Consider the following 17,077-nt stretch of genomic DNA (forward strand, 5'->3'; position numbering starts at 1 on the left):
GGGAGACTAGCTAGTTAGCTACCACCAACCCTTATGCTGAGGGAGACTAGCTAGTTATCTACCACCAACCCTTATGCTGAGGAGACTAGCTAGTTAGCTACCACCAACCCTTATGCTGAAGGGAGACTAGCTAGTTAGCTAGCCACCAACCCTGCACAAACCTCTGGCTTAAAAGGCGTCCGATGCTCCCTAAAAGGTTTAGAACAGTATATATGACAACATTTTGTGACGTCATTGTTTGTTTTGGTCTTCTGCAAAGTTTTTTTGGGCTGTTCGTGCACACACAAAAATGTCTTGAGGCAAGCCAAAAATAAACATTTTTTTTAAATACTGCATAGCGCATGTGATGTGTGGTTACGGAAACTCATATTAAAGTGAGTTTGTAAAAAACATCCGGGGCTGAAGCCCTGGAAGCTCAGGTCTACTGACGACACTGGTGGTAGAACCAAAGAGCGCACTGTGTATGCGCATCGTGTGGGAGTGGTTCGCTGATGTCAATGTTGTGAACAGAGTGCCCCTTGGTGGAGGTGGGGTTATGGTATGGGCAAGCATAAGCTACGGACAACAAGCACAATTGCATTTGAATGCACAGAGATTCCATGACGAGATCCTGAGGCCCATGGTCGTGCCATTCATCCGCTGCCATCACCTGATGTTTCAGCATGATAATGCACTGCCCGATGTCGCAAGGAACTGTACACAATTCCTGGAAGTTGAAAATGACCCAGTTTTTCCCATGGCCTGCATACTCACCAGAAATGTAAACCCATTCAGTATGTTTGGGATGCTCTGGATTAACGTGCACAACCACGTGTTCCAGTTCCCGCCAATATACAGCAACATCGCACWMRCATTGAAGAGGAGTGGGACAACATTCCACTGGCCACAATCAACAGCCTGATCAACTCTATGTGAAGGAGATGTGTAATGCTGCATGAGGTAAATGGTGGTCACACCAGATACTGACTGGTTTTCTGATCCATGCCTCTACCTTTTGTTTTAGGTACCTATGACCAACAGATGCATATCTGTATTCCCAGTCATGTGAAATCCATAGATTAGGGCCTAATTTATTTATTTATTTAAATTGACTGATTTCCTATATAATCTGTAACTCAGTAAAATCAGAGAAATTTTTGCATGTTGTGTTTATATTTTTGTTTAGTGTAGAAATACTTTCCATGCTGTCCAAGAGTCAGGGAATATATAATCACATAGTGGCTTTTGTTATCCATTTCAATAACTTCAAAAYTCAAGGGTCATTACTATGCCATAACGAAACACTGTTAGGGTAGGCTATAGGCTATGAGGAAAATATTATTTACGTAAATTAGAGGGTAAAACTGCCCCACGTCCTCAGTGTGCTCTCTCATGTGTRAGTCAGTTCCTATCTATACGGCTATAGTCCTGGATAGCAAACCCACTCTCTCTAGTTGCTGCAGTCCCCTTTCTGTCTGCCGTAGTTGAGTAGCCTAACTACAAGGACATTAGCGGACTCACGGAACGCAGCACAGTCGAACACGAGTGGATTACAACGGCATGGTTCTTTAGAGGGGCAGTCAGTCGATCGTGTAACTAGAGGAAGAAATCCCAAAGATTTAGACATTGCCCACATTTATTGAAACGTTACGCCAGGTAGCGGTAACTCAATAGTGAYTCGTGTAATAAAGAGGTCTGCGGGAATGGCTTCATCTCCTTGCGGCAGTGGGAACTTTGATTCCGGACTGGAAATCAAAACTCGGTCTGTGGAACAAACACTTGTCCCATTGGTCTCGCAGGTGAGTTTTTGCGCGAGAACGAGCTACTTCAAACTTTGTTGTGAATACTATAAAAGGACGAATTGTTATGTTTCATTTACCAGGCTACGCAATTGTCGATTGAAGGAGAGATTGCATTGCTCTCCAGTTGTCGGTTTTAAAARCAGCCTATTCAGACATGGAAGTTTGATAGAGCCGGTTGAATTAGCCTACATTGATACAACTGCATTCGTGTTGTTGAAATGGTTTGAAATCTGATTATAGCAAAATATTAAACTCAAGCCGRAAAGTGTTGCAGTTAAACAGTTAAAATGTGTCTAATTTCAGTCCTTAGCTGTCAAAAGTTTCAAAACTGATTTCGTTGCATGGGACCAACTACGGAAAGAATGTGTGGACACAAGGAAGTTTCAAAAGGTAGSCTACCAAAAAGAGGAAACAATGTATCATTTGCCCTGAATGGTGTTTAACGGTTTCATTTAAGTAAGTTAGGCCTACATTTGATTACAGTGTAGCTAGCCTTCGTTGCCGTTAGATGTAGTTTATCAAATGGTCTGTGAACATTTCTCCCTGCATATCCTAACTTTTCTAATTAGTGCACAGGAGGACTGACCCAAACATCTAAAAAGTTACAATTATTCTCMGAACTAAAAAAAAATTCTCCACCTATTGGAACAATGCTAAGAGCCTATGAACATGTAGGATTGTACAGAAAGTTTCTCTGAATATCATGGCAATAGTTTGTCCCAGCGAGCTGACTTCCAGAACAGTGTTGACCCCACCCACTAATTACTATTAGGCTAATTTGACACATGTTTTGGTTTTCAATCAACATCTCAAATTTTTGCCATACCTACCATTCCCCGAAGTCTCAGATAATTCAGTGTTCATCAGGTAAACAAAAAGCACCTGCTCTTCTGCAGGTTAAAAGCATATAGTCTAGGACTGCTCAGCCGGTTCTATTAGGCTATTGTAGTTCTCTAGAGAAAGCTATAAGCAAATTATGCCTACATTTCTCAGATTGCACAAAGAGAGTAATATTATCCCCATTTGAAGAATAGGATTTGTCCAGATCAGATCAACAACATAATCAGATTTTCTCTGAAATAGCTTGTTTCAATGTAAAACTAGCCTATTATTCCCTGATGTGACCTCTGGGCTGATTTCCAATTCTAGCTAGTCACATGGTCAGCTTGCAATGGGGGGGAATGAGTGAGGGAGAGAATAGATACCGCCTCAACAGATCCATAGACGACACAATCTCAATTGCACTCCACACAGTCCACACACACCTACAGTTGAAGTCAGAAGTTTACATACACTTAGGTTGGAGTCATTAAAACTCGTTTTTCAACCACTACACACATTTCTTGATAACAAACTATAGTTTTGGCAATTCGGTTAGGACATCTACTTTGTGCATGACACAAGTAATTTTTCCAACAATTGTTTACAGACAGATTATTTCACTTATAATTCACTGTATCACAATTCCAGTGGGTCAGACATCATTTGAGTCAATTGGAGGTGTACCTMRGGATGTATTTCAAGGCCTACCTTCAAACTCAGTGCCTCTTTGCTTGACATCATGGGAAAATCAAAAGAAATCAGCCAAGACCTCAGAAAAGAATTGTAGACCTCTACAAGTCTGGTTCATCCTTGGGASCAATTRCCAAATGCCTGAAGGTACCATGTTCATCTGTACAAAAAATAGTACGCAAGTATAAACACCATGGGACCACGCAGCCGTCATACCACTCAGGAAGGAGACGCGTTCTGTCTCCTAGAACGTACTTTGGTGCGAAAAGTGCAAATCAATCCCAGAACAACAGCAAAGGACCTTGTGAAGATGCTGGAGGAAACGGGTACAAAAGTATCTATATCCACAGTAAAGCGAGTCCTATATCGACATAACCTGAAAGACCACTCATCAAGGAAGAAGCTACTGCTCCAAAACCGCCATAAAAAAGCTAGACTACGGTTTGCAACTGCACATGGGGACAAAGATCGTACTTTTTGGAGAAATGTCCTCTGATGAAACAAAAATAGAACTGTTTGGCCATAATGACCATCGTTATGTTTGGAGGAAAAAGGGGGAGGCTTGCAAGCCGAATAACACCATCCCAACCATGAAGTACAGGGGTGGCAGCATCATGTTGATAGATGGCATGATGAGGTAGGAAAATTATGTGGATATATTGAAGCAACATCTCAAGACATCAGTCAGGAAGTTAAATCTTGGTCGCAAATGGGTCTTCCAAATGGACAATGACCCCAAGCATACTTCCAAAGTTGTGGCAAAATGGCTTAAGGACAACAAAGTCAAGGTATTGGAGTGGCCATCACAAAGCCCTGACCTCAATCCAATAGAAAATTTGTGGGCAGAACTGAAAAACCATGTGCGAGCAAGGATGCCTACAAACCTGACCCGGTTACACCAGCTCTGTCAGGAGGAATGGGCCAAAATTCACCCAACTTATTGTGGGAAGCTTGTGGAAGGCTTCCTGAAATGTTTGACCCAAGTTAAACAATTTAAAGGCAATGCTACCAAATACTAATTGAGTGTACGTAAACTTCTGACCCACTGGGAATGTGATGAAAGAAATAAAAGTTGAAAGAAATAATTATCTGTACTATTATTCTGATATTTCACATTAAAATAAAGTGGTGATCCTAACTGACCTAAGATAGGACATTTTTACTACGATTAAATGTCAGGAATTGTGAAAAACTTTGTTTAATTGTATTTGGCTAAGGTGTATGTAAACTTCTGACTTCAACTGTAGATACTCACCCACCTAGATAAGAGGAATACCTATGTAAGAATGCTGTTCATTGACTACAGCTCAGCATTCAACACCATTGTCCCCTCCAAGCTCTTCACCAAGTTTAGGACACTGGGACTGAACATCTCCCTCTGAAACTGGATCCTGGACTTCCTGACAGGCCAACCCTAGGTAGTGGGAAGGTAACAACACCTCCACCACACTGACCCTCACCACGAGGGCCCCACAGGGGTGTGTGCTTAGTTCCCTCCTGTGCTCCTTGTTTACCCACAACTGCGTGGCCACGCACGTCTCCAACACCATGAAGTTTGCTAACGACATGATGGTGGTAGGCCTGATCACCGGCAATGATGAGACAGCTGACGTAGGAGGTCAGTGACCTGGCAGTGTGGTGCTGGGACAACACCCTCTCCCTCAACGTCAGTAAGACCAAGGATCTGATCGTGGACAACAGGAAACGAGGGGCATGCGCACTCCCATCCACATCGACAGAGTTGCAGTGGAGCAGGTCAAGAGCTTCAAGTTCCTCGGAGTCCAAATCACTAAGGAATTAAAATAGTACACATGTGCACAGTCGTGAAGAAGGCGCATCTTCCCCCTCAGGAAGTTTAAAAAGTTTGGCATGGGCCCTCAAATCCTCAAAGTTCTACAGCCACACCATTGAGAGCATCTTGACTGGCTTCATCACTGCTTGGTATGGCAACAGAAACACCCGCAATCGTATGGCGAGGGTACAGAGGGTAGTGCGGACAGCCCAGGCCATCGCTGGGGCCGAGCTCCCTGCCATCCAGGACCTATGGATGGCAGGGAAGGCCTGGGAAATCGTTAGACTCCAGACACTCAAGCCATAGACCTTTCTCTCTGCTTCCGCATGGCAAGCAGTAACGGTGCATCAAGTCTGACACCAACAGGCTCCTAAACGGCTTCTATCCCCAAGCCATAAGACTGCTAAATAGCTAAAAGAATGGCTACACGGACTATCTGAGTTGACCCTTGTTTTATTTTTGCTCTCTATGCACACTCAAGACTCAAATCAAATTTTATTTGTCACATGTGGCAAATACAACAGGTGTAGATCTTACTGTGAAGTGCTTATTTACAATCCCTTTACCAAAAATGCAGTTAAGAAAATATTTACTAAATAAAGAAAAGTTAGACAATAACAATAATGAGGCTATATACAGGGGGTACTGGTACCGAGTCACTCACGCCCACTCACACTCCAACACATACACAACATGCACACACATTTATACTGACTCTACACACATGCACACAAATTCACATACACTGCTGCTACTCTGTTTATCATATCCTGATGCCTAGTCACGTTACCCCTATACATATCTACCTTCATCACTCTAGTATCACTGCACATTGTAAATATGGTATGAGTATACACTTCCTCAAAAAAATCAGAATTAATCTAACTCAAGAAATCGAAATTCATTTAGATTTTTTTGCAGAAGAGGTCTTGGTCACGCAATTTTACATCTAAGATGTTTGGTGCAACATTTCTCAAGTGAAAAATTAGCATGAAATCTCTTGTTGAATGAAAACAAACACTTCATTGAAGAATCCCTTTTGTTGACCAATCACTGATGAAGGGGCGTAGACTCGGCTTGTCTCTAAAAAATMTAGTGTTCATGAACAACCCCAAAAAAAACATGCCAAAGACCAAAATGAACAAAAACGTCACAAAATGTTGTCATAATATATTCACTAATTTGTTTTGGCTGGGAGGCATGCGGACGCCTTTACAGAGCCCCAGACAATACAGTGGTGAAGGGTCTCTGGCCAGGGCCCTTCCCCCTGAAAGGGGTGTCAAAGCCTAGGTCCTCCATCCATTGGCACTGGCTCAATTTGAAAGATAAGGCCACAAGAGTCCTCCATGTGGATACTCCTTGTCTAAAGAGGAGAGCGGCATGATATCGGACCAATCTGTCATTCCAATGTATTCATTTAGCACTGGTTGATTCCATGCACCTGAAGTGAAGAAGCAGGTTTTGCATGCTTAAGAAATCGCAATGTACATGCTTTAGTTCCCTCATTCAACTCTGGACCTCGAAGCCAGTTCTACTGCATTTTTTGTTGTTGTTCCCTTCTAATCAGGGACTGATTTAGACCTGGYACACCAGGCGTGTGTAATTAATTATCAAGTATAACAGAACCAGCAGGCTCCGGACCTTGTKGTTTATTGATAAAATGACCAGTCAATCAATGGTTCTGCCTTTCTCAAGGAATGCTATAAGATTCAAGGACTTCTCAAGCTGAACTTTTTCATACCAACTKATTTCAAAAACTAGCAGAGTTATTGTTGTTAATGCACATTGCACAGCCACTGAACATAATCATGTTTGTTTCAAGTTCTCTCCGGTTGTGAGGATGGATGATCGTGTGTGATCGCGCTATAATGACATTCACAATCTTGCTGTTTTTAGATGTAACAAAGCGTCAAGGACAAAATGTTTGCACAACAATCTCTTGTTTGCACAAAAAAATCCCGTGTAACAATCCCCATAGCAACCATTTGCAACACAGAAATTCTCTGTTAAATGTTTTTTCCATATGGATCCATGTTTACTTGTTGCGGTTGATGATGATGCCATCGGGGATAATCATGCCGCTAGGCTGCCAGTGAGTGTAGTTGATACACTTGTTTCCCTGCAGTGAGAGGCTTCTGTTGTGTGGAGGCCAGAAGTAGATGGGGAGGTCCAGCTACGCTGCATTGTCTCTCCTTTGGGAGTGGGGTTGTGAGGAGGGGGGATGATTATCTGTGAGGAAATGAAAGGCCAGTATCACTGAAATGTCCTGGGAAGGTTATTATGGSGCTCGTTCCACCCTGTCTGTAGGTTGTGACGTTGAACTTCTCACAGCCTCTGTTCTGTTATCAGCTCCACTCCCACCAGCATGTGATCAGAGGMCTTGTTAGTAGCTGGGAGGGAGACGTACTCATGGGGCTACTCACGACCGCACACGACTATAACCACAGAATGAAATAGAACACTTTTATACATTCTCAGAACAAAGTAATATAGAACACTGCTGTATTGTATCTCTATGGCTACAATGTTGTATCTCTATGGTCCTGCATCATGCATGCACACACACGGCTACAACAACCTGCCTGTCTGTCTGCATCCTCCGTCACTGTGGCCCCTCTCGGGACCTGGTCAAAACTAAGAAAACCTTTTATTTGTCTTTCAACAGTTCTCTCTCCTATCTATGCAATGGTGCATTTTGTCTTTGTTTTGAAGTTCCAATGGCATATTGAATGCACAGTGATGAATAGCCTATCTCTGATAGTGGGGCAGAATTCACCCGTCATCATACACACGGCACAGGGAATGCGAAGTGAATGAGTCTCAACCAGCCCTTTGTAGAGCCTTACCTGTGATGTGGTCCACACAGTAGGCTGGTGGGTAATTAGGGATTTTTTAAATTTAGCTTTTCTGCTTCCTTTTCACATCTGATTACTGTTTTGAGACCATGATTAGTCAAATAATAGTTCTGGTCTTTGGCTATATAATTGAGGTGTGCGTTTTGGTTTAACAAAAGTTCCTGTGATACAGTATAGACATAACATGGTGGTCTTTGTTAACTGGATGTATGGGTGGTGGTGGTGGTATGGGTCTTGTGGGAAGAAAGGGAAAAAATGACACTAAATGATAAATTACACCTGAGTCTTTGATCTCATCTGGGAACATTTTAAACGCCTGTGACACCCAAAGCCTTGGGTTATTTTATGGAAAAGGACCCATTAGCACTGACACGGGGAAGTTCATAAGAGCATATGAAATTGGGTGTCAGATGAAAGCTAAGAGTCTATATTTGTGGGAAATGAAGGCATAGATACATTTTTCGACTATGTTCCATCTTAAAAATGATGCATAAGTAAAGGCGTTGTCATTTCTGGATAAACAGATGGAAAAGGGCTCTTTAGAAAACATCTACCCAGAAAAAGTCTTAAGTCAGAAATACATCAAACACTAATGTTGATGTAATGACCCCTGCCAACTAATATCAGTACTTAGATTTAATTTTGGAGTTCTATAAGTTCAAGAAATATTGCTTTGMGCTTTGTAATTCCGTTAGCAAAAACCCACATATTTTCTAATTACCCTCCCTGATGAGGACTGTAGGCTATTTGCCTGCAGTTAAGTCCTAATGTTCAGGTTTATGCAGTAATAGCAGAAGAAAAAACCCTCATTGTAGCCTATATAAATTGCACAATAATTATACATTTTTTGAGGTGTTTCTCTTTATTCCACCTGCCTGCAACCCACCCGCCCTTCAGCCACGCATTATTTAATGATCCTAAACCTGTCCGCCTTGCATCAACCCGCGCATTACTAACACACACACTTTACACACACGTACATATGGATTTTCTACTGTACATATGTGATAGTAGATTAGTGGCCTGAGGGCACACACTTAATGTGTTGTGAAAAGTGTTATTTTTTACATCTTTTTTATTTAACATTTTATTTAACTAGGCAAGGCAGTTAATAACAAATACTTATTTACAATGAAATGTAATGTCATGTAATATTTTTCTATTGTATATAACTGCCTTAATGTTGCTGGACCCCAGGAAGAGTAGCTGCTGCCTTGTCAGGAACTAATGGAGATCCATAATAAACCCCAGGAAGAGTAGCTGCTGCCTTGGCAGGAACTAATGGAGATCCATAATAAACCCCAGGAAGAGTAGCTGCTGCCTTGGCAGGAACTAATGGAGATCCGTAATAAATACAAAATAGGGTCAAAATGATTGAGAAGAAATGTAGCTTTTCTTTAGTTTATTTACGATCTGGAATAACATTTAAGATTTATTACCTAAACAAAACCTCAGTGGCAGGCTTCAGTGATTTCAGTATTTTTTTATATACATTTAAATGTTTTATTATTACATACACCGGATAGGTGCAGTGAAATGTGTGCTCATTGACAGATTTTTCACTTTGCAGTATTGGGTATTTGAACCAGCGACCTTTCGGTAACTAGCCCAACGCTTTAACCACTAGGCTACTTGCCACTTTTTTTTTAAAATCTACTTTGTCAAATAACTCGTCTAACATCTCAGAATAAAGAGCTAAAATGCTACAGAGCTGCATTGTCACGAAAAACCTGTTCTGAAAAAATCTTTCATCTAATTCATCTCTGGTATCCAAGTGCTCCAGTCCAGACCATCTATCCCGTAATGTTTCATGTGAAAATGGACAATTTTATGGTGGCATTAACCACCCTGTGCAGTAATGTACTAACCTAGAATCCAGATGAATATGCTCTGTTTAACCAGCATATCAGTTATGCTAGTAATGTCCCCATCCCAGCAGTGGACTGACACCCAGGTGATGCAGTAGACAGACATCAGAGGCATCAACCTATAGAGAACTTAACAGATTTGCTTCTTCTAGCTATGACTGTAATAAAGATGACTGACTCCATGGCTTTAAGGAAAACCACAAAGGATTACCATACGATACACCTCCTCAGAGACAAAGGTGTGTTTGTGTGGAGTGTGTGTGGTCGTGCGTGCTTGTGTATGGTAAGCGGTTGCATTCCCTCATCATGACGTTTGTTTAGCTTTAGTGAAACAAGGTTGGTTAATACAATATCTGATCAATTATTTCACAGTTGACTTCAGGCTGGCTATGTGAGTTCAGGCCTTCGTCTGTTGGTTGGTTCTCTCATAATAGGCTTCTGTGTGAGTCCGAAGCCAGAGAAAGCTTTTCTCTGCAGTTTCCTCCCCTCCCACCCAGTTGCTATAACCACAGTCCCCTCCCTCCATCACTCTTCCCTCTCTTCCCTCTCCGGCTATTAAGGGAGTCATTACCACTCCCAGATGTTCATCAGTTGACTTCTTGGGCTCCCGAGTGGGCACTGCATCTGTGTGCAAGATGCGTCACTGGTTCGATTCCAGGCCGTATCACATCTGGATGTGATTGGGAGTCCCGTAGGGCGGCGCACAATTGGCCCAGCGTCTTCCGGGTTTGGCCGTCATTGTAAATAAGAATTTGTTCTTAACTGACTTGCCTAGTTAAATAAAGGTAAAATAAGTAATAAGATGTAATAATATACTGCATGAGGAGAGTCCAGTGCCTCTCCAGGAATGGTGTTGTGGAGGGCAGCCCATCCATGCTCTGTGTGGGGTGCCATTTTATTGGTTTTAGTCATTAGCCAGAAGGGATCTCTCACCTGAGATAATGGGGAGGTAAGTGGAGTGTCTCTCACCCTCACTGGTGGTTATCTGTCGGCCAGTGACTGGTGGCTGATAGCCAGACTCATTATCTGTAGTGGAGCTAACTGCCTGCCTGCTGCCTCAGACCAGCCTGGGGGAGGAGACCTCGGCCTGGGGGAGGAGACCTCGGCCTGGGAGAGGAGACCCCGGCCTGGGAGAGGAGACCCCGGCCTGGGAGAGGAGACCCCGGCCTGGGAGAGGAGACCCCGGCCTGGGAGAGGAGACCCCGGCCTGGGTAGGAGTGCTGAACTAGGATCAGTTTTCCCTTTTTAGATCATCATTTATACAATCATATGGACAGGGAGAACCTGATCAGCACTCCTACTCTTGAGTCTCAAGATGCTTTTCGGGGTCTGACTTAAGGGGAGGTCCCCTGTCCCTCCCAGGTCTGACCAGGGCTGCTCTGCTCTGGCTTCCTTCACCAGGATGAGGTTTTGGCCCGCTGCCAGCAGGCCGTGTTTATGCCATGACATGATATCTGTCAGCGTGCTGGGGGCAGGAAGTGATCTCTATCACTGGTGGTGGTGTTGTTTTGGGTTGATCCCCCTGTCTCACTGTAACTGACCACCCCCAGCTTTAGACCCAGCATAGGGAAGAAAGAGGAGCCCTTTTATTTGGAAAGAGAATACAAAACATCCACTGTCTGTCACTGGTGTTGCTTCTGCTTTCTGGGCTTTGGTTAACTACAGTATTGAGTGTGTTGCAGTTCTCTCTCTGTCTCGCTCTCTCTGTCTCTCATGATAAGACGGTTCACTCCATGCAAGCTGATTCTTCATTTGTGTTGGCCTACCACACTGTTGTTTGGTGGTTGGGTTGGAGTCAGACATGCAGAGAGTCAGTGCTATGCAGCAGTTGCTCCCAGTATGGAATGTAAAGGGCTTGTGACAAATACCCACCGCTTACAGTAATTACACAAACACACACACTTTGCCAGCCTGTGAAGTGTAGAGAGGAATAAACTATCAGTTCTGCTGCCTGGACAACAGCAAACAAACAGCCAGCGATGGACAGCATGTATCAGTCTCATATTACTCTTCTATAATGGGCTCATTCATCTCCGTCTTAGCTGACTGGGCCACAGAGTGTCAATCACATCAGACTATTAGTTCTATGTGTTAATTGCCTCCATGTGAGCAGCTTTGAAGTCCCCCCCCCCATTTGATAATGAGTTATTTTAAAGACCTGAAAGTTGTCATAACAGAACAAAGCCAGGCCCTTTAAGAAGCAAGACAGTCATGACCTTTAAGAAGCAGGATAGTCATGACGCTTTAAGAAGCAGGATAGTCATGACCTTTAAGAAGCAAGATAGTCATGACCTTTAAGAAGCAGGATAGTCATGACCTTTAAGAAGCAGGACAGACGGGACAGGAACATTTGGCATTTTTTGGGGCCAGGCCTAATAGGTGGAAACACTAACCGCAAAACATTTTGGCCAAACACTGGAGCTATGCCTGATATTGGAAATGCAACACAAAAGTGCAAAAAAAGTTGTGGCCTCCTAAGTTTTATGACCCCATGTGTGTTACAGGTACATTCAAGGTTTGCTGTGTTGAGTTTCCGCCCCAAAGTTTTCGAGATATGATTTCCTCTGGCAGGTGTTCACAGCCCTCTGCCACCCCACCCAAGGTASGAAATCACCCCTGGCTGAACCAGGTGAGGGACCTGCTGCGGGGGTTGCTTGTCAGGCTGAATGGCACCATAGGTATGGATGGGTCAAGAGACCGTCTCCATCCAGGCCGGTGGAGTTGGCAGCTGTTCCTGTGATTTGCAGGGTGCTGGTGAGTGTCACTTGATACCCGTGTGACGTCAGAACTCTTTGTTAGGGTGTTTTAGTTCTCTCTCACTCGCTCTCTCTCTCCTGAGAACCCAGTGTCCCAGACTCACAGGTTCATTAATTATACAGGCTATTGAAAGCCCCCAGGCTACAGGTAACTGAGGTAAAACCAACCTGTCGTCTCCACAATGACCCAGCTCCTACTTCTACTCTCTGTGAGTCAAAGGTATAAACTGAGACGTGATAATACCCACCCATCTCTGCACTTTAAAGAACAGAGCTGGCCTGGAACAGTCTGTAAAGAAGTCCCAATTGGCACCCTATTACCTATAGGGGTGCACAATTTTTTTCCCCAGAGACATGGGCCCTGGTCCAAAGTAGTACACTATATAGGGAATAGGGTGCCATTTGGGATGAAACCGGCCACATTCAACACCTCTCTCACTGGGATTGAGTAGTCTACATCGAACCAATGAGGCGCTGGGGGTATTGTGTGTGTGTGTGTTTGTGTGTGTGTAATATGCAGGTTTAATTTTTTATTTATTTAACTAGACAAGTCTGTTAAGAACAAATTCTTATTTACAATGACCAAGCCCTCCCCTAACCTGGACGACGCTGGGCCAATTGTGCGCCGCCCTATGAGACTCCCAATCACCATGTTCGGTTGTGATACAGCTTGGAATCGAACCAGGGTCTGTAGTGACGCCTCTAGCACTGAGATGCAGTGCCTTAGACCACTGCGCCACTCGTCATGAATCTTGTTCTGGAGGCAGCTAGCTGGCACAGCCACAAAGTCATAATATCAGATTTTAAACCAAACCTTAACCCTAACTACACTGCTAACCCTAATGCCTAACCATACATACATTTTTACAATATGGACAATTGACTTTGCAGCTGGCCCATCTAGCGGAAATCGCTTTGTTCTGCCTCAAGGACAAGACTTATCCCAATAAACTTCAACCTTTGTGCAATGTGGTTGTCATGTGGCCAGTCAGAAAAGGGTTTACTTTACACAGACCTAATTTGAATAGGAAAGGGACAGATCTGTCATTTTGATAGATGAGAAGGTCCTCGCCATACAAAAGATCAACGTTCAATGCTAATGAGTTTTCATTGGAAATGATTGTCGTATGACAGTAATGAGATTGATGAGCCGGGCATATTTGTTTGAGTTTTGGCTACACTCTGTCGCTTTTAAGATACTTTTTCTCACTTTAATTTTAGATAACACCAAAAACATTTATTTTCAAAAAGCGACCAACCTCAAAGGTAAAAACCAGTGCAAACAGAGCTCACGTTAAAGCCAGCAGTCCAAAGAAGAGAAAACCCACCAATGTGAATCCACCTTTGATTGTCCCAGTGTGTAGATTCTAGAACCTGGCGTCAATGCTTCCTTCCTGCAGAGTTGGGTTCAAAGAGCAGCTTCTCAGGGTAATTAGTTCCATCAATCATGTCCCTGGTCTGGACCACATGGATTAGCCTAGCCCTCAGTGCCTAGCCCTCAGTGCCTATCCGTCAGCCAGATAAGCAGAGATGAGGCTAACGCTAATGGAGGCTAGCCTCTAAAACATTAGCCTTGGGAATGGACTGTGCGTTATAGGGGATCCAAGTCTCTCTTGCTCTAGAATGTTTTTAAGGGAACTACTCCATCAAAATGGATAGCGTATCCAGGGTGGTTGGAGGGTATGACGAGATAACATTATCAACCTTCTTGGACTCACTTTTTTTTTAACAGCAAAATGGGGGAAAAAGCCAGGAAGAAACCCAACAATCTCAGCAGGGCATCAGCGTCTTGGGGGAGGGGACAGACAGGGAGATAGACTATGTGCTTCTGGGTGGGGGGACGGGGTGGTCATTGAGAGTGACAATAAGGAAGTTCCATCGCTGTGTGAAAGTCTCCTATTAATAAGTTACCGTTAGCCCTACCTCTGGTCACTCACTATATATAAACGGTCTGGTTCCAAGAGGAAAGATCACGTCCCTTATTGAAATGGCTTCATATGTAGCGTAGTGTGAGTGATATACTGTGGTAGATAGAGAAGTTTAACTGTAACAATGTCTTGGAGTGTAGACTGGTTTGAATAAAATACACAGGATATGGGACTGCAGCCCGACTTCATAAATATGTGGTTGGGTTTTGGTTTCTGTACATATAGTAGATTTAGTGACAGGCTTGGGTTACAGATTGGCTTGAACGAAATATGTGTACTTTAAATACTAAAGAACATGGTTGTTTGTCATGTAGTGAAAACAGGTGTGTGTATGTGAAAGGCCACGTTCCTTTGTCCAGACAAAGGGCAAGGGGCCAGCATTCCACCCTCCACCGAAAGTGTGTATGTGCTTGTGGTGAGTGTGTGTGTGTGTGTGGTGACAGGAGGGGTGTCTCCAGTGAGGTCAAAGGGCAGAGTCACATAGTGCGAGACCTGGATACACACAGGCCTCTCCGGTCTGCATGAGATACTGCAAACCCTACACCCCAACCCGAGCAATCCGTTCTGCCGCCTCTGATATCTTAGAGATCCTATGGGAAGGCAGATCCCGCTTAGCCCAGTCCAGCTCAACTCTGTCCTGCAGATTCGCTCTTATGCCTGAAATGTCAAATGTAAATATACCCCCATGGGCTCGAACTTTATRAATCAATCATTCAACTAGCCCCAAGCTTCTGCTTTTTATGTTTGGCATGATATCCCTTTTTAAAGTGATTTATTGAGGCAATCATTTACATTTGTATTTAAAGAAAAAAAAAGAAGCTATATATATATATATTTTCAAATGTCACTGACAACACCGCAGTCTCGGGGAAAAAACGCGAGGGCTTTTTCTTGCCCTCACGATAGAACATGTTGACTTATCACACCTGACATTATCTTCCATCTATTAGTTTGAATTTGAGTGATTGTGACTCAGGCGAAAGCCCTGCCACAGGTCACTCCCTCACGAGTGTAAATCKGTTGGCTGTCATGCCTACCCCCGGTGAAAGTCGAGACTAACTCTTTCATGTGGCACTTGAGCTTTTATTTGATTTCACCTCAATGGTGTCTCTCTCTCTGACCGAAAATAGTGTATTCCCCTTTACTTTGCCTTCCATTCAGCAGTCACACAGACCCTTTTATTAGATTACTATCTGAATGAATGTAGGTTTTGACTGTAGCCGTGCAGCGTTAGGTCGAATACCTCGACTGAGGGCCGTGGTCATTAGCCCCTGTTAGCACTGTGGGAAGCTGTGAAGCTGTCACACAGCGAGTTAAGCCACTTTCACACACTGTTCCCCAGCTCTGTATTATTTGTAATTACTGGTAATGAAGACTGAAGGAATTTCTGTGCCTGATTTTGGATTATCCTCCTGTAAGGGTTGTAATTACCAAGGCATTAGACATAGCTATGTGTGAAAACAACATTAGGGGAAGGGGTGATATCACCAGAGGATAAGACCCCTTTAGGATCCCAGTGTGGTTTAGCATTAGTAACCAACTGATTTGTCTTTTTTGGATGCAGAACATCTAGGCTAGTAAATCCTTTATGGAGGTTTTTCTCCTGAACAGGATGGTTCCTCATACCAGGGCTGGGTTCCTGTCTTGCTAATGCTCCAGTGTGGTGATGTAAAGCAAAGACATGTATTGGTCCCAGGCGAAGTTAGCTAACTCACATCCACTACATCTGGTCACTGTGACCTAGCTCTTCTTCTGGGGACTAATGTATCAAGTGTCTCAGAGTGCTGATCTAGGATCAGGTTCCCCTGTCCATGTAATCTCATTGTGATCTAAAAGACAAAACTGATCCTACATCAGCACTRKTACTTTGAAACCCTTGATACATATGGCCCCTGGTTCAATTCTGTCAGCCGTTACAGTGAGCCTCAGTAACAGCTCGAGCAATATTCCTAGAGGAACATTTCTGGGGCCAAAACACAACAGGAGTTTAAACAGGCAGTTTCTTATCCGAGCCATTATTGTGAGGCAGCAGTCAGATGACTCTAAGATAATGATGATGACAAGACGCAGAGCTGCTAATTACAGTGATTGCTTTCCTCTCCTCTCACATTAGGGTCCCAACAAAACCCTGTGTGATGATAATGGTTCCTAGGTAGATTTACCTCAACTGGATTGATTTACACTCTCAGCGATGGGCCTAGTGTGTGTGTGTGTGTGTGTGTGTGTGTGTGTGTGAACTCGGCCGAGAGGGAGGGCAGGTTGGTTTCATCAATCGTCTGCTCCGCTCGTTTGCCACCAAAGGATCCTTCTCTCTGGGATAAATGGAGAGGTACAGTAAAGCCTCATCAGGCAGGGGAGGGAGTCTTTCATGTATCTTGTTTCCTCTTCAAAGGTAATCAAGGAAGGGAATAATCCGAGTTTGGGCTCAGGCTAGTCAATAAAGAGTTAGCCCGGGCCTCTTGTTACACCCTATGTAAATRCAGGACAGTTTTCTGGGATGCATGATCTCACCAGCTGCATAGATTTAGACACATTTAGACACATTTACATTTTTCAACTCTGAGGGAAAATATTTAGCCAAGAAC

At 43.6% G+C, this 17,077-nt stretch overlaps 1 protein-coding gene across 2 annotated transcripts in view; it reads left to right on the forward strand.

Annotated features, from left to right (window-relative positions):
- The first annotated feature begins 1,400 nt into the window (after nucleotides 1-1,400).
- LOC111956100 (catenin (cadherin-associated protein), alpha-like 1) overlaps nucleotides 1,401-17,077 on the forward strand; it is a 117,638-nt gene continuing 101,961 nt past the window's right edge. For both annotated transcript variants that reach the window (XM_023976535.2, XM_023976536.2), the window contains exon 1: nucleotides 1,401-1,778. In XM_023976535.2, coding sequence (XP_023832303.1) covers nucleotides 1,683-1,778 — 96 coding nt within the window. In that variant the 5' untranslated portion in view covers nucleotides 1,401-1,682. The remainder of the gene's footprint in view (nucleotides 1,779-17,077) is intronic.

The sequence above is a fragment of the Salvelinus sp. IW2-2015 genome, linkage group LG31, assembly GCF_002910315.2.
Source record: "Salvelinus sp. IW2-2015 linkage group LG31, ASM291031v2, whole genome shotgun sequence".
NCBI classification, from domain to species: Eukaryota; Metazoa; Chordata; class Actinopteri; order Salmoniformes; family Salmonidae; genus Salvelinus; species Salvelinus sp. IW2-2015.